A 25,626-nucleotide genomic window follows, 5' to 3' on the forward strand; every position below is an offset into this window, starting at 1 on the left:
TATATTAATTATAATCCACATTTCTTGTTACTGCAGGATTATTTTCCTTCTGTAGCAAACGGGCTTGAATTAAGTTCCTACATCTGTAGGAGAACACATCACTGCATGCATGCTGAGAGAATGAACTACTTGCTGAGGCGGTAGAATTTGACTTGTTTCAAAGATTCAAAGTGTTCAAGGTAATATTAGCCATGCATGATATAATAAAATGGTTCTCGCCTTATCAAAAATCAAAAACCTTATCAAAACAATGAGGGAAAATGGCTTTCAAAAGCTCATAATGTGCATCGGCAATTTGAGTACATGCGTGTTGTTACATGGCATTGTGGTGCAATTTCAAGAACCGTTCAAATCGATAAACAAACCGATAGAGAAATGTTTTGGATAGAGAGATAACTGGCCAAAAGGTTTCTTGTCTATATATTATACTGTATCAGACAAGTGGATTTGACACTTGTGTATCTTTGGACACAACATTTAAGAACAGTCAAGAATGGATTGTGTAGAGTTAGAACTCAGACATCTGTTCTAAGAACTCAGACCTCTGTTCTAAGAACTCAGACATCTGTTCTAAGAACTCAGACCTCTGTTCTAAGGTTCTAAGAACTCAGACATCTGTTCTAATAACTCAGACATCTGTTCTAAGAACGCAGACCTCTGTTCTAAGGTTCTAAGAACTCAGACCTCTGTTCTAAGGTTTTAAGAACTCAGACATCTGTTCTAAGAACTCAGACATCTGTTCTAAGAACGCAGACCTCTGTTCTAAGGTTCTAAGAACTCAGACCTCTGTTCTAAGAACTCAGACCTCTGTTCTAAGAACTCAGACCTCTGTTCTAAGAACTCAGACCTATGTTTTAAGAACTCAGCCATCTGTTATATGGTTCTGAGGTCTCTGTGTGATTGGTCTGTAATTCAGGATCTGTTTCCTGCTAATGTGTCTGCTGCAAGTCTGACATGATGCAGCTAGAAGGTCTTTTTTTAAATACATTTTAAGTTAATAATACAACAAATATTTTGTGACTAAACATTAAAATGCAACCAAAGACTAGAGTGCAAGCTCATTAGAAAATCTGTAGTAAGACAAGTGTGAGGATGACTTGGCGACTGTGTCATTCTTGTACATTGCATTGCTCAAAAGTAACAAAGAGGCTACAAAGCAGCATAGTAACAGATAAAGCATTTAACAAGTGACTATAGGCATTCAGGTAGGTAGGAACAGCCCATTGCATCATTGCATGTTAAGCATAGCAATATATTCAAATGAAAGCTGTGTTATGCTGCTCTCTCAGAGCTGTTGACTTGCATTGGCCTCCTCCAATCACAACCTTCCATGACCACAGCCAGGAAGATCAAGTCAGCAAGAGTTCTCAACATTCTAACTCTCCAGAATCTCTTTCATTATTATGGTTGTCAGTGTCACCTCTCCATTCTCGTAATTCCCTATCCATTTATTTACCACTTTGATTTGTCAATCTTCCTTTTAGGTAAAGAAAAAAAAATAGGCAAATCAATTGATGAACATACAGTAGACAACATTGTATTGAATTGGTGAGTAAGTACAGACAGGATCTAATTACATTGTGTTTGCTTTTTCACTGCTACAAGTGTTAGCCTACTGGGCCACCGTCACCTCCTACCACACTCCCATTGATTGAGATCATTAATAGGGGTAACGCAATGTTTGAATGTCCTTTAAGAATGTACCATGATTTTTTTCGCCAAAATATTATATTGGAATTTTGACCAGTCTAGCCGCCATAGAAACAGAATCCTTCTAATTCTACGCTAGTCTCATCTCTGAGCAAAGTGGACAAACCAGACTACCATGTAAACGTTTGGTGATGTGAACTCATTCATAAGTATAGTAGTAAACAACCATAAAGCCTATCTAGGGCCAAAAGGTTTTGTGATGTCATCAGCTCGTATTTGCAACGTCATTGTCATATTTTAGCCAGTGGATATTTGTATGGATGGGCACTTCAGTATGAATGGAAATGTCAGTCAAATGGATGATTAGCTAGCTAACCTCTCCTGTAGCGTATTAACAGTGGTGCATGGCACACGTCTAGTCTACCACACCTGGTCTGTCATTTTTGGGACATTATGAAGAAGAAGAGAAGACATGCTCTGTGACTGTCTAGGGGTTAAGAAAGACTAGTGTTGTCCTAATAGGTTAATATAATATCGGCCCTGCTGCCCACCCAACCCAACTCACTCCTCTATTAAAAGAAAATATAAGATTTAAGATACAATATAAGAGAGCGCTCCAGTGTGCTAAACAATGTTGCCTCCCAGATTCACTTCCTGTGGGAATGGAAGGCAACAGGAAGCAGGAAGTAGGAAATAAAAGCTAGATTGAAGATGACAAAGGTTAAGACAATGGGATTCAAATATCCCATAACTCTTTGCAACTATTGTCCCAAATCTGTGATGAAGTTGTCTTAACCTGTATATTTTCGACCTAGCGGGAGTGGAAGGCAATAGGAAGCAGGAAGTAGGAAGTTCTATAAAACCTGCAGTATGGTTGCTATGCAACGTGTCGTGTTATGACATGGCGACAGTAATGCCTTGTGAGATGGCAGCCTATCAGCATATTTCCTAAGCTTCTGACTTAGGGTTAAGAAGAAGACAAACAAGCTAAGATACTGAATCTGGTCCGCATTTACTTAAGACGTATCTGGCCCGCCGCCTGGCAGTTTCAGGTGTCTGGTCTACGTTGAACTAACTGACATGACTTAACCGATCTCTGCGATTCAGCCCTTAAAGATCTCAGTCATTTAACACAAAGTGATGATCACAAAGACACAGGCAGAAGCTTAGCAAATATTCCACACCCACAACAATGTGAGTGTGGAGTGTATGTGTGGTTCCTTTCTCAGTCCCAGACAAGCAGGACACAAAGAGGAGCAGACAGACAGACCTGCTGCAGGCAGACCTGCTGCAGGATGGAGTGAGCAGTGGAAGGGTAGGAGGAGAGGCAGGGTGGGGTGGACTAAACTGAGGTGGAGAGGGTAGTAAGTTCAAACCAGTCTAAGGATGGGGAGATGGAAAAGGACTACATGTGATAAAGAGATAGAGGAGGATGACAACAACCAGGTGGGGTGCAGGTAGTGGTAGGGGAATTGAGAATCAAAGCAGCAGAGATTGAGAATCAGGCCAAATGAATAGCGAATTGTTTATTGTACTGTACTAAATGATATGTAGTTTGGCTTGGTTTACATGGAGCTTTAACTAATAATAATTTCACCTTATCTCTCGAGCCAATCATTGTGATGAGACAGCTTTGTTTTTATGTGATGAGGAACTTTGTTTTTATGTGATGAGGAACTTTTGTTTTTATGTGATGAGGAACTTTGTTTTTATGTGATGAGGAACTTTGTTTTTATGTGATGAGGCAGCTTTGTTTTTATGTGATGAGGCTGCTTTGTTTTTATGTGATGAGGCAGCTTTGTTTTTATGTGATGAGGAACTATTTTTATGTGATGAGGCAGCTTTGTTTTTATGTGATGAGGAACTTTGTTTTTATGTGATGAGGAACTTTGTTTTTATGTGATGAGGAACTTTGTTTTTATGTGATGAGGCAGCTTTGTTTTTATGTGATGAGGAACTTTGTTTTTATGTGATGAGGAACTTTGTTTTTATGTGATGAGGAACTTTGTTTTTATGTGATGAGGAACTTTGTTTTTATGTGATGAGGCTGCTTTGTGACATATTCCTCTAGTTCCACTCTCTATTTTATTTTTATTCCTGTAGATAGTGGAAATTCAGAAAATATCAATTGGTATTTAGATGTATTTTTTAAAGATTGAATCAAAACCAGGGAAATAGTTTCTAATGGTATTACTGTATCACTTTGTAGCATTAATATTCAACATTACTTCACACTCCCAGCTGCATCACGACGTGTATGTATAAATAGTATGTGAAGTATGGTAAAAGATTTGTGTGCATGGAAAGGTGACTTCTTGTCTTGGCTAGTTTCCTAAAGTTTATATTTTAAAAAATCCCCCAATAAATTAATTTTGGAATGTTTTTGTCATAAAAAAAATTGTTTGGTTACTTTTTTAAATAATATTTCACTTTCTAGCATGCTTTAATACTGTTGAATGGGCATGCGTAAGGATTAGCTACTTAGCTTTGGATCTTACCCTCATCCCTTCAAAACGTGACAAGGCTCTGAGGGGTCTCAAGGCCCTTAGTGTCCTTAGTGATTTAATAGGACCTAGATCCGAGTAGCCCAGTGCATTAGCTACCAGACTGATTATAGACACCTACACACAAACAGAGAAGCAAAAGAGGTTCCAAACTGTTAGAAGTAGTGAGAAATTTCTCTAAAGGTAGAAGAGACTCAGACGAGAGCCCTTGGAGCAATAGGACTGGCATTGGGTGGAGAGAGTTGCTTGACATACACACATAAATCTATATGCATGTATATACATGTATAATATTGCATTTATATATGTATACACATTGAGAGAGAAGGTCAATGCTTAGTATAGGTTTTATGTGCGTAGTGTTTTAGTAGCAGTAAAAGGTAGACTGTGGGAGGAGGGGTTTGTTTCTGTTATTTTAGAGCCGACGGGAGAAATGTGACAAACTCCTTTGTACCTGCAAAGAAACTTGTGGTTGAGAGAGAGCAAGAGAAAAAGAGAGGAGAGAGAGAGAGAGAGAGAGGCATAAGACAAAGGGGGAAATAGGCAGAAAAGTGTTGCCACAGCACACGACTGATTCAATACAAATACAGACAGATCGGCGAAGGGGACCAGGGAGCAGGAGGAGGAGTAGGAGCAGGAGGAGGAGGGAAGGAGAGAGGTTACAACCTGTTAAAGTTCATATTAAATACCCAACAGACTTGTAGAACCTTACCCTGGCCCCTCTAACATTGTCTCTCCATGTCTGTCACTCTTGGCTGAGGCATAATTTCCAATATAATCTAAGACAGACAAACTAATGGAACGCAAGAGAAAGAATACAGGTAAATATGTACATGTAGGTAATTTTGTTTTGACAAAAATCATCTTATCATTATCACACAGCATTAGAATAAAATAGGAGAGTCACATGCAGTCATATACAGCTAACCACACACTGACAGTAGTAAAGTGTTGAGAAAGGGTGGGTTAGAGGGAGATCGGACTCTGTAGTTATTTGGCACTGGATGGTACTGGAAGGACCACTGGAGAGACACTGAGTACAGTAGAAATACACACAGGAACAGTTATCAGCACACAGCCTCAAAGAAACGCTGCTTCTCCCCCACTCTCACACACAATGGCCCGATCCCAAATCAACCCCTAAACTATGCCCTATGCACTTGTGAAGAACTGAGAGGACTTGACAGGGGTAAGTGATACTGTTTAATGCTCCGTCTTGCTCCCCACTCTCACACACAATGGTCCGATCCCAAATCAACCCCTAAACTATGCCCTATGCACTTGTGAAGAACTGAGAGGACTTGACAGGGGTAAGTAATACTGTTTAATGCTCCGTCTTGCTCCCCACTCTCACACACAATGGCCCGATCCCAAATCAACCCCTAAACTATGCCCTATGCACTTGTGAAGAACTGAGAGGACTTGACAGGGGTAAGTAATACTGTTTAATGCTCCGTCTTGCTCCCCACTCTCACGCACAGTACAGCAGCTGCCGCCAACTAGGCATCACCGTCTACATAGCGGGCGGAGGGTAACCTAGCGGCTAAGAGCGTTGGGCCAGTAACTCAAAAGGTGTCAATCCCTGAGCTGACGAGGTGAAAAATCTGTCAATGTGCCTTTGAGCAAGGCATTTAACCTTAATTGCTCCTGTAAGTCGCTCTGGATAAGAGCTTCTGCTAAATGACTAACATGTACATCCTAACAATGTTACATACTCATTGGACCATAGCTCTCGGATAGTCCCTGTTTTATCCATGGAAATGGAATAGGAACCCTGCAACTGAGTTTAAGCATCAGTTTAAGGGGCTAGGGGCATGCGGTAAGGCGGCGGCTATTGCAGAGTGGGAAAGTATTGGCGACTTCAATCAACCAAGCAGCAAGGATTTAAAATGTTCTTTAACCTTTTACTGCAGTGGGCTAAATCAGGGGCACACAGAGTGTTTCTTGGTAGTCTTAAACAAATCTACTTTGAAACAAAAGTATACACCTCACACACATGGTTATGGCTTTAAAAAAATAAGACACGTGTACCATGTCAGATATAGAGTTAAAATGTATAAAATGTTTCAGTTTGCAACCCAATATTACACTTTATATACATCACAGAAGACTGAATTATAACAAAACTGTTTGACATAGAAACACCAGATTTTCTGTAAAAAAAAAACTTTAAAAGTTTAGTAATTATGAAAATCTGAAAACTATGAACAACATTTCACCCATGAGGCCACTAGGGGGTGATATGGCCATTTGACTATCTATATAAGGTCCCACAGTTGACAGTGCATGTCACAGCAATGCCAAAAGGCCAAAAGGCACTTAAAGACTCTCAGACCATGAGGAACAAGATTATCTGATCTGATGAAACCAAGATTGAACTCTTGGCCTGAATGCCAAGCGTCACATCTGTAGGAAACACGGTGAAGCATGGTGGTGGCAGCATCATGCTGTGGGGATGTTTTTCAGTGGCAGGGACTGGGAGACTAGTCAGGATCAAGGGAAAGATGAACAGGGCAAAGTACAGAGAGATCCTTGATGAAAGTCTGCTCCATAGCGCTCAGGACCTCAGACTGGGGTGAAGGTTCACCTTCCAACTGTCACATGGAATTACGCTGGAGACATGAAGCAGGTACGGGGAGTCAAACATTTAATATAGAACGGACATGGAACGAGTAATACAACGTCAGCAAACGAGTAATACAGACAAAAAACAATGAATGCAGCAGCAGGGAACAGAGCTGGGGAACTGACAAATATAGGGGAGGAAATAAACAGGTGATGAATGAGTCCAGGTGAGTCCAATATCGTTGATGCGCGTGACGAGGGAAGGCAGGTGTGTGTGATAGATGGCAGGACTGCGTGATGCAGGGCGGCCTGGTGCCCTCAAGCGCCAGGGGAGGGAAGAGCAGGAGCCGACATGACACCAACAGGACAATGACCCTAAGCACACAGCCACGACAACGCAGAAGTGTCTCTGAATGTCCTTGAGAGGCCCAGCCAAAGCCCGGACTTGAACCCGATCTAATATTTCTGGAGAGACTATCTGTGCAGCGACACTCCCCATCCAACCTGACAGAGCTTGAGGGGATCGGCAGAGAAGAATGGGAGAAACTCCACAAATACAGGTGTGTGAAATTTGAAGTGTCGTATGAGCTATTGTGTGTAGATTGATGAGGGGGGGAAACAATTTAATCCATTTTAGAATAAGGCCGTAACGTAACAAAATGTGAGAAAAGTCAAGGGGTCTGAATAGTTTCCGAAGGCACTGTACACTACTTGCCAGCATCCCAAATGGCACCCTATAGGGTCCATTTGGTATGCAAAGCTACACCACAGGCCCTTCTAGCTGATGTAAGCTAAAACACAGAACCAGAGAGAGCGAGAGAGACAGGGAGAGAAAGAGAGAGAGAGAGAGAGAGAGAGAGAGAGAGAGAGAGAGAGACAGAGAGAGACAGAGGGAGACAGAGAGACAGAGAGAGAGAGAGAGAGAGAGGGGCCTATACAGTAGTCTCAGGCACAATTGGGAGTGAAGAACCATGAGTCTGTCAAGCAGGGCCTACAGTGACGAGAGGAGAGCAAGGCTAGATGTGGCAATGGGTTTTCACTTAATTCAGGAAGTAAACTGAAATTCAAATGCCAATTTTCCTCATTAATAATTTCAGTTTACTTCCTGAATTGAAATAGAATTGACCCCAACCCTGATGTCACTAAATGGCTCTGCAGTATCTCATTGACTCAACATTACAGATGAAGTCCATCTAATAGTTCTTAGACCTGGGAACACTAAAAGGTTGTCCCTATCTCTCTCCCTGCCATTGCTCAGGTGGTGAGACTGGGAGAGTGAGAGCACCAGATCCAAAGGGAAAACAGTATAGCACAGTAAAAACACGTGAAAGCACCTCCAACCAGCCAACAAGACCATACTGGTCAAACTCACTCAAAGAACACAACATCAAAAGCTGACCAGACCATAGTCATAGATAGAGGAGGGATTCTAACAAAGGCTAAATCTTTATTTTGATTGAAGGCCATTAGCGGTACTACAGTCTATGATAATATACGTATATACTTTTTTAATGGAAAACTAGTCATTCCAAACGATTTGGTCATAGCTAAGGACAGCGGTGAAGCTATCAGCATGGAAGTGATGACTGGACTCATGACTAATGAGTCATCTCTGGGTTATTATGTCAGTCAAGGGCTCCTGACTCTCCAGGTTTCTGTCAGGTCTCCTGACTCAACTGCATATTACACCGAGGATTCTTTCAGATTCTAGCTAGCTCAGTTCTTTTAGTTGAAGATGTCCCATTTGTTAATAATCAGTTTAGCTTAATAATAACTGTCTGTTCCCGGCAGGTTGTTTCATCAGAGCGATGATGAATTGATTGATGGAATTTATTAATCAGCCAGTAGGTATATAAAAAAACTATCAAGGATGACACAATGAAGTCAATTTAAAGCAGATGTAAAATAAAATAAAGATTTAGCCTTTATTTTACTGTCACAGTATTTGGGGTATTTGTCACCTTCAGCCTCAGCCTGACCCCTTGGAGTGCCCCACCCCCTTATAGGTCAAGGGTTTGGCCTGTTGTGTGGGTGTGGCAGCCCTCAGCGAATCAGCGTCAAGCAAGGCAAGGCCAATCACACCTCTGGGCTGTGATCCAATGAGGAACAGTGGAACAGAAACAGAAAGAAAAACAGAAAGACAACAGAAACTAAAATCAAACAGAACAAAAACAACAATAAAGAAAATATCTAAATGTCTGTAAACTAAAAGTATGGATGGATGGATCCACACGCATTCCACTCTTACATAACACTTGACAGGCTACTAAAGATGTAGGATCTTAATTTGATCACCCTGTTGATGCAGCAAATGTCAAACTTGTAGTGTATTTGAGGTTTAAAAAGGTTACTGAAGTTTATAATTTCCAGTATGAAATTTCAGACTTTATTTTCCCGTATGAAAAATGAATCAACCCCTACAAAAATATCCATTAATTATAATATGCATAATAATTCTGATTTCCTGTTGCTGCATGATTATTTTCCTGCTATAGCAAACAGGCTCAAATTAAAACCCTACATCTGTAGTTTTACTAGAAAGATTAGTTTTGATTTAGATTTGACCTTACATCACTATGGTTGCCTAATCGAGTTTTCTGTCCTGCATTGTATTCATATCTCCATTATTAAGAGAGTGGTATACTGTAACTAAATGTTTTCTCAACAATGTAAAGCACATGATTTGATAAAAATCTATTCTTCAACTTTTGGACCAAATAGAAAGCATGGGTACAGTAAGTTATTCTGTCTTCTCATAGTAGTTCTCCTGTATCACATTTGCTATCCACATTTCTACAATAAAAATCAAGAAGAGATGCCAATGAAAAGATAATTCAACAGAAAGATATCAAAATACAAGAGGTACGTGAAGCAGACAAACACACACACACACACACACACACACACACACACACACACACACACACACATTCCGAGTAATGCATGCTGGTCTAAAGCAGACAGACAGACAGACAGACAGACAGACAGACAGACAGACAGACAGACAGACCACAGATAGACAGACTACCACGGACGACCCAGACTCAGTGAGGCACAGCAGCATTATAAGAGGGACTGACTGCTTGTCTGCCAGTCTGGAGGACCAAACTTACTACTGGCTGCCAGGCCAGCCTGGCCCCACCATCATTGCATCATCATCTCAGCACAAGGTCAAAGGTCACTCACAACATTTCTGGAGTAAGAGGAGGCGTAAGACTTTAAGAAGGATGGGGAGTGGGGAGTATGTCACACTTTGTTGTCACACATTGACAGCTTGGGAGGGAATTGTCGTTTCCCATACCGTACGACCATCCCGAGTGCATCTTGGGAAATGTAGGCCCCTGTGCCATTGAGTCGTGCCCATCAATGGCTCTAGGGCATGGGGTACATTGTCTATCAACCCGTAAAGGGGACACTAACTATGTGGGATACTTTAAATATACAGTATACAGTACATATAGGACTTAGATTAGACTGAGGTAGAATTTGTTCTACCAGAATCAACACTAAAGGTACTACTGTACATGATAAAGCACAATAACTGGAACAAGTTTTACATTTAATTTAGAGAAAAAAGATTGTAATGTATTATAGTTGATTATTCTGTAGGGTAACAATGTCATTATAGATGCATAAAAAGGAAGTTAATGTTTTAAAGAGAGATGGGTGTAACATAACATACTAATTCTGACTATGTCTGATCAATCAATACAGCCTATTGAACAGTCAAACATACTGGGACTGTAAAGACCAAAACACAACATGATGACAAGCTCTTTAAAGCTGCAGGTGGCCGCTATTTTCTGTTCATTTCGAGTCTACATATTGTATGGCCAACGTTCATCGACACCCAGCAGGTGATCGCTAACACACCGCGGCCACCCTCTGCTTTTGGCAGTTGGTCTTTGCGGTGTGCCTGGGCTATAACTGTAAAAAGGGGGCAACAGTGTTTGATTTCAGTGATTGAGAAATGGATGGGTCAACTATATGTAACCTATATGTAACCAATTACATATAGAATCATAGAATTACATATAGAATCATAGAATTACATATAGAATCATAGAAGTACATATAGAATCATAGAATTACATATAGAATCATAGAATTACATATAGAATCATAGAATTACATATAGAATCATAGAATTACATATAGAATCATAGAATTACATATAGAATCATAGAAGTACATATAGAATCATAGAATTACATATAGGATCGTAGTGTCTCTAATGGGCTCAACAATCACTAGAACATACACATACTTCTTTACTTCCTGGTTCCCCCATCATGGTGTCAATGACTTGAATAGATAGTCACGTTCTTAATCTTTCCAATGACAAGGTCAGTAATAACCAAAGCCATATCTGACCATCGAAGTAGGAGGTATTCCATCCATCACAGATACAGTGCAGTCAGGGGATTGGATCATATCTATGCAGCATTACATTACTCCATGCCCCTGCTGACATGTCAACTTTGAAGGCTGAAGGAATTTCTCAACCAGTTTTTTATTTTTTATTTTAATTACTGTCAAAGCAACCAACCCCAATGAATTATCATTCCCATCATTTATCATTTCAATGGTCCTGAATTCATTTAGAATGTATTAATCGATTTAGAATTAAAGAATGGAATTAAAGAAACTCCACTGTTCCACTCCCCTCTGTCACAAAAGGGACAGAGAACGACCAATAACACTGAGATTTAAAAGACATCCAGAACTGTAGACAAACAGTAGATTACACTGTAGACAGGTTAGAGACAGGTTGGAGACCGGTCGGAGACAGGCCGGAGACAGGTCGGAGAGAGGCCGGAGACAGGTCGGAGACAGGTTAGAGACAGGTCAGAGACAGGTCGAAGACAGGTTGGAGACAGGTTGGAGACAGGCCGGAGACAATAGAAGCACATACCCCTTTGTTGCCGAGCATGGCTTGAATATGTCGATCAATAATCTTGGTTATTGATTGGCCGATTCTAATTTGTGCTGCTGCCTTGCTGTCAGCATTCACATTCCAATCTCAATGTAATCACATTTGAATTGTTGTTATGTCGTAAAACAATATAATTGTTTTCTATTTGCACATGATGGGTAACAGAGTGCACAATTCCTGACTGCAAATGAAGGCACATAATATCCAAACTCACAAACAGAAAATTGCTGTTCATATTCAAGCATCTCAGATTGACAAGAAACCAAGTAAACACAGAGAGAGAGATAAAGAGAGAGAAAGAGAGAGAGAGAGAGAGAGAGAGAGAGAGAGAGAGAGAGAGAGAAAGAAAGAGAGAGAGAGAGGGAGAGAGCAAAAGAGAGAGAAAGAGAGAAAGAGAGAGAGAGACATTGCTTCATGGAGACGCAAGAGGTGAGAGACATAGGTCCCCTACAAATGGATGGACTACAATATGGTTCTAGTATACATTTCAATGTTCTCTTGAGATATGGATATTGTAGGATTGATGTATCCTACACTTTCTGTTAATGTGAATATCATATGTCCTCTCACCCATTGCATAACATGCATAATAACATTGCATAATACTGTTCATATCCTATTCTATCTATCCTCTCCTCCCAACCCTACCACACTCTGTCAGTCTATAGCCTATGTTAGGGATCACTGTACAGAATACCTCTAGAAACAATAACGTGACACTGTGTGACTGAAAGCCTACCTTAGGCCCTATAGTGTGTTATATGGACTATACAGGGCCTGTTTTACATCAACATGTGTGTTTTTAATCACCTTATCTCTACATGGCAGGCAGTGTTTATGTGCTTTATACAGACTGTACACAGTGAAATATGTTGCTTCAACAGGGTGTGGTTTTTATCCCCTTATCTCTACATGGCAGGCAGTGTTTATGTGCTTTATACAGACTGTACACAGTGAAATATGTTGCTTCAACAGGGTGTGGTTTTTATCCCCTTATCTCTACATGGCAGGCAGTGTTTATGTGCTTTATACAGACTGTACACAGTGAAATATGTTGCTTCAACAGGGTGTGGTTGAAGGGCCATATAAATATAATTGACTTGAATAAGGAAAAATACCCATTCTAGGAATTCTATTTCTATGGCCCTAGCTTCCTATCCTGGCTTCCAAAAATGGCTACCAAATCTACCGTAAACGCTACTTACATCGACGATGAAGAAGTCAAGCCAGCACCAGGCGTTGGTGAAGTACTTGTGGAATCCGTAAGCGACCCACTTGAGCAGCATCTCCAGGATGAAGATGTAGGTGAACACACTGTCGGCATATTCCAAGATGGTCCTGATAGTCTTCCTCTGCTGGATGTACACATCCTCAAAAGCCTGGTGTGTGGAAGCACACACATGGTTAGCTCTAGCTGGGGGGTGGAATAACATGCTCAGTGAATAATTGTTTGATTGATTGATTTTATTTGACAAATCTAAAACACATAGCCTAGAGTTACCTCAGCCATGTAAGTACAACAATGAATACATCAACAAACGTTGAGGGTAAGAAACACAATAAAGTTAACAGACGATTTACATTAAAGGTATTGGAAATGTATACAACAACGGTACTGTTGCTAAATCATTACTGAAAACGAACATTGTTAATTAAAAGCATGGAGCATTGATTGCACTATTCCCTCCCTGCTCATATGACTTCACGTCTGAGGACAACAGAAATAGATTCTTATCAGGTAAATGGTACAGTCTATTAGATCCCCTCTCTGGTGAATGGTACAGTTGATTAATCACAGAGAGAGTCAAGCTCAAGTGTCTCAAATGGCACCATATTCTGTATGAAGTGCACTACTTTTGACCAAAAAGGCAATAGACTGCCTTTGATGCTCCTGCCTGGCCCCTCCCCCAACCCTCCTTAGTACAGTGACAGGCTGTGATGCTCCTGCCTTGCCCCTCCCCCAACCCTCCTTAGTACAGTGACAGGCTGTGATGCTCCTGCCTTGCCCCTCCCCCAACCCTCACCCTCCTTAGTACAGTGACTGGCTGTGATGCTCCTGCCTGGCCCCTCCCCCCACCCTCCTTAGTACAGTGACAGGCTGTGATGCTCCTGCCTTGCCCCTCCCCCAACCCTCCTTAGTACAGTGACAGGCTGTGATGCTCCTGCCTTGCCCCTCCCCCAACCCTCACCCTCCTTAGTACAGTGACTGGCTGTGATGCTCCTGCCTGGCCCCTCCCCCAACCCTCTTTAGTACAGTGACTGGCTATGATGCTCCTGCCTGGCCCCTCCCCCACCCTCCTTAGTACAGTGACTGGCTGTGATGCTCCTGCCTGGCCCCTCCCCCAACCCTTCTTAGTACAGTTTTTGGCTGTGACGCTCCTGCCTGGCCCCTCCCCCAACCCTCCTTAGTACAGTGACTGGCGGTGACGCTCCTATCTGGCCCCTCCCCCAACCCTCTTTAGTACAGTGACAGGCTGTGATGCTCCTATATGGCCCCTCCCCCAACTCTCCTTAGTACAGTGACAGGCTGTGATGCTCCTGCCTGGCCCCTCCCCCCACCCTCCTTAGTACAGTGACTGGCTGTGATGCTCCTGCCTGCCCCCCCCCCCCCCCCCCCCCCCCCCCCCTCTTCAGAGACTGGGCCTGGTGACTGTACCACTCCATGTCTTGTTCTAGGTAGAGAGAGACAGCCCTTAAAAAGACAACCTTCTCCACTCACACACTGGTCGTAGCTGTGCGTGTGTGTGTGTGTGTGTGTGTGTGTGTGTGTGTGTGTGTGTGTGTGTGTGTGTGTGTGTTAACATTCCACACTGTGACTTACCAGGGCCCCACTACTGAGTAGGATCATAAAGATAATGACGGTTTCGAACCAGTTATGCTCCACAATAAGATAGCATGTCTTTCTCAGGAACCACCAATATTTTCCCCACCCGTGAGTGATGGGCACATCGCAGCAAGGATACTTGATAATACACTCTGTATAGAAGGGGACAGGCACACATAATACGATACCTCAGTCATTTGCTTGTGATTTAAATACCTTGTAGGGATTACACATTGGGCAACTGACATGCAAGGGAAGGTGGGGGAGGGCAGTAGAGGGCAGGAGCGTCAGGCCGTGGTGGTTCAGGGCGGGGCAGGAAAGGTGGGGGAGGGCAGTGTAGGGCGGGAGCGTCAGGCCGTGGTGGTTCAGGGCGGGGCAGGAAAGGTGGGGGAGGGCAGTAGAGGGCGGGAGCGTCAGGCCGTGGTGGTTCAGGGCGGGGCAGGGAAGGTGGGGGAGGGCAGTAGAGGGCGGGAGCGTCAGGCCGTGGTGGTTCAGGGCGGGGCAGGGAAGGTGGGGGAGGGCATTAGAGGGCGGGAGTGTCAGGTCGTGGTGGTTCAGGGCGGGGCAGGAAAGGTGGGGGAGGGCAGTAGAGGGCGGGAGCGTCAGGCCGTGGTGGTTCAGGGCGGGGCAGGGAAGGTAGGGGAGGGCAGTAGAGGGCGGGAGCGTCAGGCCGTGGTGGTTCAGAGCGGGGCAGGGCAGGGAAGGTGGGGGAGGGCAGTAGAGGGCGAGGGCGTCAGGCCGTTGTGGTTCAGGGCGGGGCAGGGAAGGTGGGTGAGGGCAGTAGAGGGCGGGAGTGTCAGGCCGTGGTGGTTCAGGGCGGGGCAGGAAAGGTGGGGGAGGGCAGTAGAGGGCGGGAGCGTCAGGCCGTGGTGGTTCAGGGCGGGGCAGGAAAGGTGGGGGAGGGCAGTAGAGGGCGGGAGCGTCAGGCCGTGGTGGTTCAGGGCGGGGCAGGGCAGGGAAGGTGGGGGAGGGCAGTAGAGGGCGGGAGCGTCAGGCCGTGGTGGTTCAGGGCGGGGCAGGAAAGGTGGGGGAGGGCAGTAGAGGGCGGGAGCGTCAGGCCGTGGTGGTTCAGGGCGGGGCAGGGAAGGTGGGGGAGGGCAGTAGAGGGCGGGAGCGTCAGGCCGTGGTGGTTCAGGGCGGGGCAGGAAAGGTGGGGGAGGGCAGTAGAGGGCGGGAGCGTCAGGCCGTGGTGGTTCAGGGCGGGGCAGGAAAGGTGGGGGAGGGCAGTAGAGGGCGGGAGCGTCAGGCCGTGGTGGTTCAGGGCGGGGCAGGGAAGGGAGAGGCAGGGAGGGACAGGGTGCAGTCCTACCAGGTGTCCAACAGTTTTCTGGGTCTAAGTACACTTCTTCAGCCTCCACCACCACCGCCTCCACCTCCACATCAGGCTTGATGTCTATGGTGCTGCCCTCTGATGAGCTGGTGTCATCCAGCTACACACACAGATACAGACAGATGCAGAGAGAGACAGAGACACACAGATTCAGACAGACACAGAGAGAGACAGAGACACACAGATTCAGACAGACACAGAGAGAGACAGAGACACACAGATTCAGACAGACACAGAGAGAGACAGAGACACACAGATTCAGACAGACACAGAGAGAGACAGAGACACACAGATTCAGACAGACACAGAGAGAGACAGAGACACACAGATTCAGACAGACACAGAGAGAGACAGAGACACACAGATTCAGACAGACAGAGAGAGAGAGGGAGAGATAGAGAGACACACATATACAGACAGACACAGAGAGAGAGGGAGAGACGGAGAGACAGAGAGACACACATATACAGACAGAGAGAGAGAGGGAGAGACAGAGGTCTTGGCGGATTTCTTTAGATTTTCCCATGATGTAAGGCAAAGAGGCACTGAGTTTGAAGGTAGGACTTGAAATACATCCACAGGTACACCTCCAATTGACTCAAATTATGTCAATTAGCCCATAAGAAGCTTCTAAAGCCATGACATCATTTTCTAGAATTTTTCAAGCTGTTTAAAGGCACAGTCAACTTAGTGTAAGTAAACTTCTGACCCACTCGAATTGTGATACAGTGAATTATACGTGAAATAATCTGTCTGCAAACAATTGTTGGAAAAATTACTTGTGTCGTGCACAAAGTAGATGGCCTAACCGACTTGCCAAAACTATAGTTTGTTAACAAGAAATGTGTGGAGTGGTTGAAAAACTAGTTTTAATGACTTCAACCTAAGTGTACGTAAACTTCCCAATTCAACTGTATATGAGTGTACTATTGAGTAATGGAATTACATCAGAGCTTTGGACATGAAACTATTGTTACATTGGTGACCATACCCATACTTTACAGCCAGGAGGCCACAACAACAATAACAACCATGGAGTAAAGCATTACCACAACACTTCCACAACATTACCACAACATTACTACACCATTACCACAACATGACCACAACATTGCAATAACATTACCACAACAGTACCACAACATTACCGCAACATTACTAAAACATAAGCACAAAACTACCAAACAAAACTGAAACATTACTACAACATAACTACAACATTTGTCTACTACAACATTATCCCCAGACCACATTACTGCAACATTATTACAACATTACCACAACATAACTACAGATTAACCACAGCATTACTTACCCTGTGTAAAAATACAACATCATTCCAAAACATTATTACAACATAACCCTAACATTAACTCCTGCAACATTATCAAAACATCCCTACACCATAACCCCAACATTACCTCCAGCAACATTATCAAAACATCCCTACACCATAACCCCAACATTAACTCCTGCAACATTATCAAAACATCCCTACACCATAACCCCAACATTACCTCCAGCAACATTATCAAAACATCCCTACACCATAACCCTAACATTAACTCCTGCAACATTATCAAAACATCCCTACACCATAACCCCAACATTACCTCCAGCAACATTACCGCAAATTAATACACCATAACCCCAACATTAACTCCTGCAACATTACCAAAACATCCCTACACCATAACCCTAACATTAACTCCTGCAACATTACCAAAATATCACTACACCATAACCCCAACATTAACTCCTGCAACATTACCAAAACATCACTACACCATAATCCCAACATTACCTCCTACAACATTACTGCAACATTACTACAACATAACTCAGCATTACATCCTGTGACATTACCACAACATTGCTACAACATAACCACAACGTTACCTCTCACAACATTACCACATCATTGCTACACCATACCCCTAACATTACCTCCTGAAACATTACCAAAACATTAATATAACATAACCCCGACATTACCTCCTACATTACCATAACATTACTACAACATAACCCTAACATTACCTCCTGCAACATTACCAAAATATTACTACAACATAATTAACAAGAGATAAACTGTAAAGTAGTCCACTATTCCTTATAGGGCACTACTTTACATCAGAGCCCTGTTGATTTGTCATGTTGTCATGACAACATATACACTACATTATCACTCAAAATGTGGCTAACTAAATCTGTTCACTCACATCTTTGCTGTTCTCGTTCTCCGACTCGCTGCTGAATTCCTCGGTGTTGAGGTTTTCGAAGTCGGACTCTCCGACCGCGATAGGAACGCACACGGTCAGGTTAGGGTTGTGGATGAACGACATGTGGTCCTCGTCGATCAAGTACCTCCCGAAGCTGCTTCCCATACCACTAGTGGTGCCGTTACCATTCTTGGTGTAGTCCAGGTCACGGTTGATATCCACACCACTCTGGTTGGCGATACAGTTCAGTTTCTTGTCGTACATGTCGTCTACGGTTTTCTGTTCATCCTCCACCGGAGGCTTCTTGGTCAAGCTGAGCACCAACTCTGCCAGCTTGATCTTGAACCAGGCGATGCCCTTCTTGATACGGATGACGGAGATCTGAAGGTTGTTCATTTCTCCGTCGTCATCTGTTGCGGCTAAATTGTCTGCGCTGAACGAGGACAGCAGCAAGGCAAGGAAAAGGTTCAACACCTGTGGGGAGGAGAGGAGACACACTGGGTCAGACGTGAGAGTGGATCTGATATGGCCAACAGAGATGTGTGTACAAACGCGACCTGGTATGTGTAGCTTGGGACACGCTCTCTTGTTCGGTGGGGGTAGTGCAACTAATATGGCGTTCATAAGACAGCAAACTGCTCTCCCCAGAGACTTACGTTTCTTGGGCCAGCGGTTACAGTCACTGCCCTCGCCATGGAGACTGGGGTTTGAAAACCGTCCGTCGGGAAGGCTAACATTCCCCATCCCAACCATACACTCTGGGGACACTTACCACCAAGTTCCCGATGACCATGACCATCATGAAGACGATGAGACACATGCCCTGGCCAGCCACCTCCATACAGTCCCACATGGTCTCGATCCACTCCCCGCACAGCACCCGGAACACCATCAGGAACGAGTGGAAGAAGTCGTGCATGTGCCAGCGGGGCAGCTCACAGTCCAGGGCGATCTTACACACACAGTCCTTGTAGTTCTTGCCGAACAGCTGCATGCCGACCACGGCAAAGATGAAGACGATGAGAGCTAAGACAAGGGTCAGGTTTCCCAGGGCGCCCACAGAGTTACCGATAATCTTAATCAGCATGTTGAGTGTGGGCCATGACTTGGCCAGTTTAAACACTCTCAGCTGAGTGGGGAGAGAGGTGGAGGAAGAGAGGGACAAAGAGAAGATGTGACAATGACAGAAGAAGGGAGAGAGGAAAATGCATATTATCAGCAGAGGGTTGAGTGATCAATAGCCCTGTAGCAGCAATGGCTCTTGGGGTATTGGCATGGTAATTGCTATAGAGGTAGAAGTAGCAGTTACACAGAATTCGATCACTCTTTTGTTTCTGACAAGTTTCCTGCACAGCAGGAATTGCAAACTTGTAGTGTATCTTAGTTATTATTATTTTTAAATTGTGTTTTTTGTTACTTTTACCCGTTTTTCTCCCCAATTTCGTGGTATCCAATTGGTAGTTACAGTCTTGTCTCATTGCTGCAACTCCCGTACAAACTTGGGAGAAGCGAAGGTCGAGAGCGTGTCCTCTGAAACACAACCCAACCAAGACGCACTGCTTCTTGACACAATGCCCACTTAACCTGGAAGCCAGCCGCACCAATGTGTCGGAGGAAACACTGTGCATCTGGCGACCATGTCAGCGTGCACTGCACCCTGCCAGCCTCAGGAGTTGCTAGTGCGCGATGGGATAATAACATCCCTGCCGGCCAAACCCTCCCCTAACCTGGACGACGCTGGGCCAATTGTGCACCGTCCCATGGGCCTCCCAAAAACGTCCAGCTGCGACAGAGCCTGGACTCGAACTCAGAATCTCTAGAGGCACAGCTGTGCCTTAGACCACTTTGAAATTTCAGACTTTATTTGCCCTGACTAAAAATGTATCAACCCATACAAAAATATCCATGAATTATAATCCACATTTCCTGTTACTGCAGATTTATTTTCCTGCTGTAGAAAACTGGCTCCAATTAAGACCATACATATGTGTTGAAAAGTAGCTTTACATAGACTAGTAAGGCAGTATATAAGTGATTTTTCACATAGTAAATGTATCACTATAATAGAGACAGTACTGTAGCTGAGCAATAACCATGTAATCATTCAGTAACTGAATCAATGCACACTGTGTATTTAACATCATTTGAATACACAACAAACAGGGGAGGACAGGGCTCAAAAAGAGTCTACCAATCGGAATGATCTGAGCACGGACAGCCCCTCCACGTCAGCCAGTGCCAGCTCCACTAAGGACAGAGTCACAATGAAGCCATCGAAGCAGTTCCACCCCTCCTGGAAGTAGTAGTAGGGATCCATGGCAACCAACTTGGCAAACATCTCCACAGCAAAGATCCCTGTGAACACCTGGCAGGGACAGATAGAGGTCAGAGGTCAGGTAGAGTAACTGCTACTAGAACCTTTACCTTGTCACAGGGACAAGCAGAGGTCAGATGTACTGTACGAACTCGTATTGTAATTATTCAAAAAGGGTGCAGTGAGCACTATTTTACATCGAAATTAAGGTGGACAGCTATCCAGAGGCTAGTACTTTTCAGACTGGGAAAATGTGCAAAACTAGCCCCCCACGACAGTGACATTTTGTCTTTCCAAATCTCACAGCTGCTCTGAAGTCAGTAAGGATATTGTGACACCTCTGTGTTCTGCTAATCTGATTCTAATAAATGGCTGAAGGTCATAGTTCATCTGATTCTAAGGAATGATTGAAGGTCATAGTTAATCTGAGTGTAATGAATGATTGAAGGTCGTAGTTAATCACGGAGGTGTCCATAGATCAAGGCGTGGCCAGGCACGGGGCTGTATCTGTGCTAGTTGGCTGTACCTGCACCAAAACTCCAGGATTTTTCCTTCATAGCTTGTTCTCCATCTTCTTTTTAAATAGGGAGCCAATTTGTTTTCAGCACTTTAATTTCCATGACTGATCAAAACTTGTTTTCTTATGGCTCTCTCTTGCCCCTTTGCAGCAGACATATAGTGAGCAATAAGGTTGGAACATCAAATCACAATACATATAGAATCGTGGGAATCGTAATACATATCGTATCGGCATCTAAGTATCATGATAATACAGTATCGTGAGGTCCCTGGCAATTCCCAACCCTATAATACACCGTTTTTAACTGCTATTTCACACATACACACACTGCTCTAATCAAATCAGATAGTAAGTGACATATTGCATGTTATCTTCATCAGGCTGTGAAGAGTATATCTGTTTCTCACAATTGAATGAAAGTGATACGTTTTTTGGCTGCTATTATTGATCAAACCGCTGTTATAAATATCATACCCTTACCACAGAGTGACTGTCTTATACTGCTGTGCTATCCATGCGAACAGTATTAGCTATTAGCTTTAGCTAGCATTAGGTAGTAGATCTAAGCAAAAAAGCAAACTATCCATGCTAACAGTATTAGCTATTAGCTTTAGCTGGTAGGCCTAAGCAAATAAGCAAGCTATCCATGCTAACATGCTAGTAGAATATGATGAAATGTGCTGCTCAAGAACTAGACACCGTTTCTGTAGAAATGCTAATGGTAAAAGGTTTGGGAAGAGAGCAGTGATTCGGGCCCCATTTTAGAGAAGCTAATCGATCAGGCAGCATACAATATTAATGTAGGCCTCCCACCAGCACAGAGACCGCAGGGAGAGTGAAACAGAGATGGAGAAAGAGGGGGAGAAAAAGGGAGAGAGGGAGAGAGACGCCCCTCTACAGACCAGACCAGTCCCATGTAAGAAATGGGGGGTAGAGCATGGAGCTTGCAACGCCAGGGTTGTGGGTTCGACTCCCACATGGGACCAGTACAAAAAAGTATGAAAATGTATGCTCTCACTACTGTAAGTCACTCTGGATAAGAGTGCCTGCTAAATGACTAAAATGACAAATGTAAGGAGGGAGGGAAGAGAGGAGAGAAGGGAAGAGAAGTGTACAGACAGAGGGGAGAGGAGAGAAGATATGGAATGAGGGTACAACTACTGGAGAGAGAGAGAGATAGAGATTGTCCTGGGATGTTCTAGCTAGCGGTTAGGCCATACACACATGTGGACACCCCTGACAGGTGTATTACATTGAGCACACAGCCATGCCATCTCCATAGACAAACATAAGCAGTAGAATGGCCTATACTGAAGAGCTCGTTGACTTTCAACGTAGCACCGTCATAGGATGTCACCTATCCAATAAGTCAGTTCGTCAAATTTCTGCCCTGCTAGGGCTGCCCCAGTAAACTGTAAGTAAGTGCTGTTATTGTGAAGTGGAAACGTCTAGGAGCAACAACAGCTTAACCGCGGAGTGGTAGGCCGCACAAGCTCACAGAACGGGATCGCCTCGCTCTAAATCGCCTATCCTCGGGTCTATCACTCACTACCGAGGTCCAAACTGCCTCTCGAAGCAACGTCAGCACAATAACTGTTCGTTAGGAGCTACAGGAAATGGGTTTCCATGGCAAAGAAGCCGCACACAAGCCTAAGATCACCATGTGCATTGCCAAGCGTCGGCTGGAGTGGTGTAAAGCTCGACGCCATTGGACTCTGGAGCAGTGGAAACGCGTTCTTTGGAGTGATGAATCACCCTTCACCTTCTGGCAGTCCTACGGACAAATCTGGGTTTGGCGGATGAAAGGAGAACACTACCTGTCCAAATGCATAGGGCCAACTGTAAAGTTTGGCGGAGGAGGAATAATGGTCTCTGGTTGTTTTTCTTAGTTCCAGTGAACGGAAATCTTAACACTACATCATACAATGACATTCTAGACAATTCTGTGCTTCCAACTTTGCCCTTCCCTGTTTCAGCATGACAAATGCCCTGTGCACAAAGCAAGGCGTATACTGAAATGGTTTGACCTCAACTCCATCGAACACCTTTGGGATGAATTGGACCGACGACTGCGAGCCAGTTCTAACACCCAACATCTGTGCCTGACCTCACTAATGTTCTTGTGGCTGAATGGAATCAAGTCCCCGCTGCAATGATCCAACCTCTAGTGTAAAGCCTTACCAGAAGAGTGGAGGCTGTTATAGCAGCAAAGAGGGGAACAACTCCATATTAATGCCCATGATTTTAGAATGATGTTCGACAAGCAGGTGTCACATACTTTTGATCATGTAGTGTATCTGTCCCACTACCAATTTGGCACATACTCTACTACAGTCTTTCCTGTTCCCTGGCCTCTACTTACTGTCCTATTCATTGTGTTGAATTATTTGAGGTCAATAATAGAAAATGTCTAACGCTTCCATATACTTTCTTAGTTAACCTTTTACTGCAGTGGGCTAAATCAGGGTCACACAGAGTGTTTCTTGGTAGTCTTAAACAAATCTACTTTGAAATAAAAGTATACACCTCACACACTTGGTTATGGCTTTAAAAAAAAGAACACACTTGTACCATGTCAGATATAGAGTTGAAAAGTATAAAATGTTTCAGTTTGCAACCCAATATTACACTTTAGATACATCAATGAAGACTAAAATATAACAAAATGGTTTGACATAGAAACACCAGATTTTCGGCCTTTAATTATTATTTTTTTGATTAATTATGATTATGATTATGATTATTAATACAATTCTGCCCATGAGGACCCTTGTAATTTGACTGCAGGAAAGGGTTTTAATACTATACAAATACCAGGTTAGTACCAGCTCAAAGTACCCATTAAAGGGGCACTACACCACTTCTAAGGTTAAAAAGTGGTAAAGTGCCCTTTAAGTACCAGCTTAAAATGGCTGTAAAATAAATCAATTGCAGTAATACCACACAAAAAAGAGATAGTGAAATCCTCACCAAGTTTCCCACGAACAGCACCTCCTCAAAGTGCGGGGTCATGGGATAGTGCTCCATGGCCATGAACAGGGTGTTGAGGACGATGCAGACAGTGATGGCCAGGTCCACGAAGGGGTCCATGACGATCAGGTTGACGATCTCCTTGATCTTCAACCAGATGGGACAACACTCCCAGATGAGGACCATGTTGGAGAACTTATACCACCACGGTGGACAACTACGCTGAGACTCCTCCAGTTCTGAGAAAAGTATTTAAGAGACCCGCAAAGAAAGGAATATATCAAAAATCGAAACAATAGAAAAGTCCCCAACAGTGCAAACCCTGTCCCCGCCATCTTGGCCCCGCCAAAGTGCCACTCCAGGCAGGCTAAAGGAAATGCTTAAAGAATTTGAAATAAAGCAAATAGTATTTGAATTAAGGTCTGCTATTGATAAATGTTACAAAATAATACGTTCTGTATATGTGACATATGTTAGGGTTAGGGTTAGTAATGAAGTATCTGTCAGTACAAGAATGACAATATATACACAGAGTGTACAAAACATTAGGAACACCTGCTCTTTCCAAACTGACCAGGCAATTCCAGGTGAAAGCTATGATTCCTTATTGATGTCACCTGTTAAAGAAGGATTTTTAAGCATTGTTACAATTGAGAGATGGATTGTGTATGTGTGCCATTCTGAGGGTGAATGGGCAAGATAAAATTAGGGCCGATTTCAAGTTTTCATAACAATTGGTAATTTTGGATGCCGATTTTGCCATTTTTTTTTTTTTACACCTTTATTTAATCTTTATTTAACTTGGCAAGTCGGTTAAGAACACATTTTTAATTTCAATGACGGCCTAGGAACAGTGGGTTAACTGCCTGTTCAGGGGCAGAACGACAGATTTTTACCTTGTCAGCTCAGGGATTCAATCTTGCAACCATATGGTTAACTAGTCCAACGCTCTAACCACCTGCCTCTCATTGCACTCTCCTGCCTGTTACGCGAATGCAGTAAGAAGCCAAGGTAAGTTGCTAGCTAGTATTAAACTTAATCAATCATAATCACTAGTTATAACTACACATGGTTGATGATATTACTAGTTGATCTAGCGTTCCCTGGATTGCATATAATGCAGTGCGCATTCGCAAAAAAGGACTGTCGTTGCTCCAACGTGTACCTAACCACAAACACCAATGCCTTTCTTAAAATCAATACACAGAAGTATATATTTTTTAAACCTGCATATTTAGCTAAAATAAATCCAGGTTAGCAGGCAATATTAACCAGGTGAAATTGTGTCACTTCTCTTGCGTTTTTTGCACAGTTTGGGCTGCCTGGCTCATTGCGAACTAATTTGCCAGAATATTATGTAATTATGACATAACATCGAAGGTTGTGCAATGTAACAGGAATATTTAGACTGATGGATGCCATCCGTTAGATACCATACGGAACGGTTCCGTATTTCACTGAAATACGGAACCGAGATGATAGTTTCCGGATTCGACCACATTAATGACCTAAGGCTCGCATTTCTGTGTGTTATGTTATAATTAAGTCTATGATTTGATAGAGCAGTCTGACTGAGCGATGGTAGACAGCAGCAGGCTCATAAGCATTCATTCAAACAGCACTTTCATCCGTTTTGCCAGCAGCTGTTTATGACTTCAAGCCTATCAACTCCCGAGATGAGGCTGGTGTAATGATGTGATATGAAATGGCTAGCTAATAGCGTTTCAAACGTCACTCGCTCTGAGACTTGGAGTAGTTGTTCCCCTTGCTCTGCATGGGTAACGCTGCTTC

At 43.6% G+C, this 25,626-nt stretch overlaps 1 protein-coding gene across 1 annotated transcript in view; it reads right to left on the reverse strand.

The window, feature by feature from the left end:
• The window catches only part of LOC139416866 (sodium channel protein type 8 subunit alpha-like), an 81,640-nt gene that overhangs the window by 13,409 nt on the left and 42,605 nt on the right, over positions 1 to 25,626 (reverse strand). Inside the window, exons 13-20 of the mRNA XM_071166012.1 lie at positions 23,836 to 24,074; positions 20,223 to 20,396; positions 18,804 to 19,160; positions 18,032 to 18,505; positions 15,789 to 15,909; positions 14,477 to 14,631; positions 12,861 to 13,034; positions 4,149 to 4,271 (exon numbers count right to left, since the gene is read on the reverse strand). Coding sequence (XP_071022113.1) covers positions 4,149 to 4,271; positions 12,861 to 13,034; positions 14,477 to 14,631; positions 15,789 to 15,909; positions 18,032 to 18,505; positions 18,804 to 19,160; positions 20,223 to 20,396; positions 23,836 to 24,074 — 1,817 coding nt within the window. The remainder of the gene's footprint in view (positions 1 to 4,148; positions 4,272 to 12,860; positions 13,035 to 14,476; positions 14,632 to 15,788; positions 15,910 to 18,031; positions 18,506 to 18,803; positions 19,161 to 20,222; positions 20,397 to 23,835; positions 24,075 to 25,626) is intronic.

The sequence above is a fragment of the Oncorhynchus clarkii genome, chromosome 9, assembly GCF_045791955.1.
Source record: "Oncorhynchus clarkii lewisi isolate Uvic-CL-2024 chromosome 9, UVic_Ocla_1.0, whole genome shotgun sequence".
Classification (NCBI taxonomy): Eukaryota; Metazoa; Chordata; class Actinopteri; order Salmoniformes; family Salmonidae; genus Oncorhynchus; species Oncorhynchus clarkii.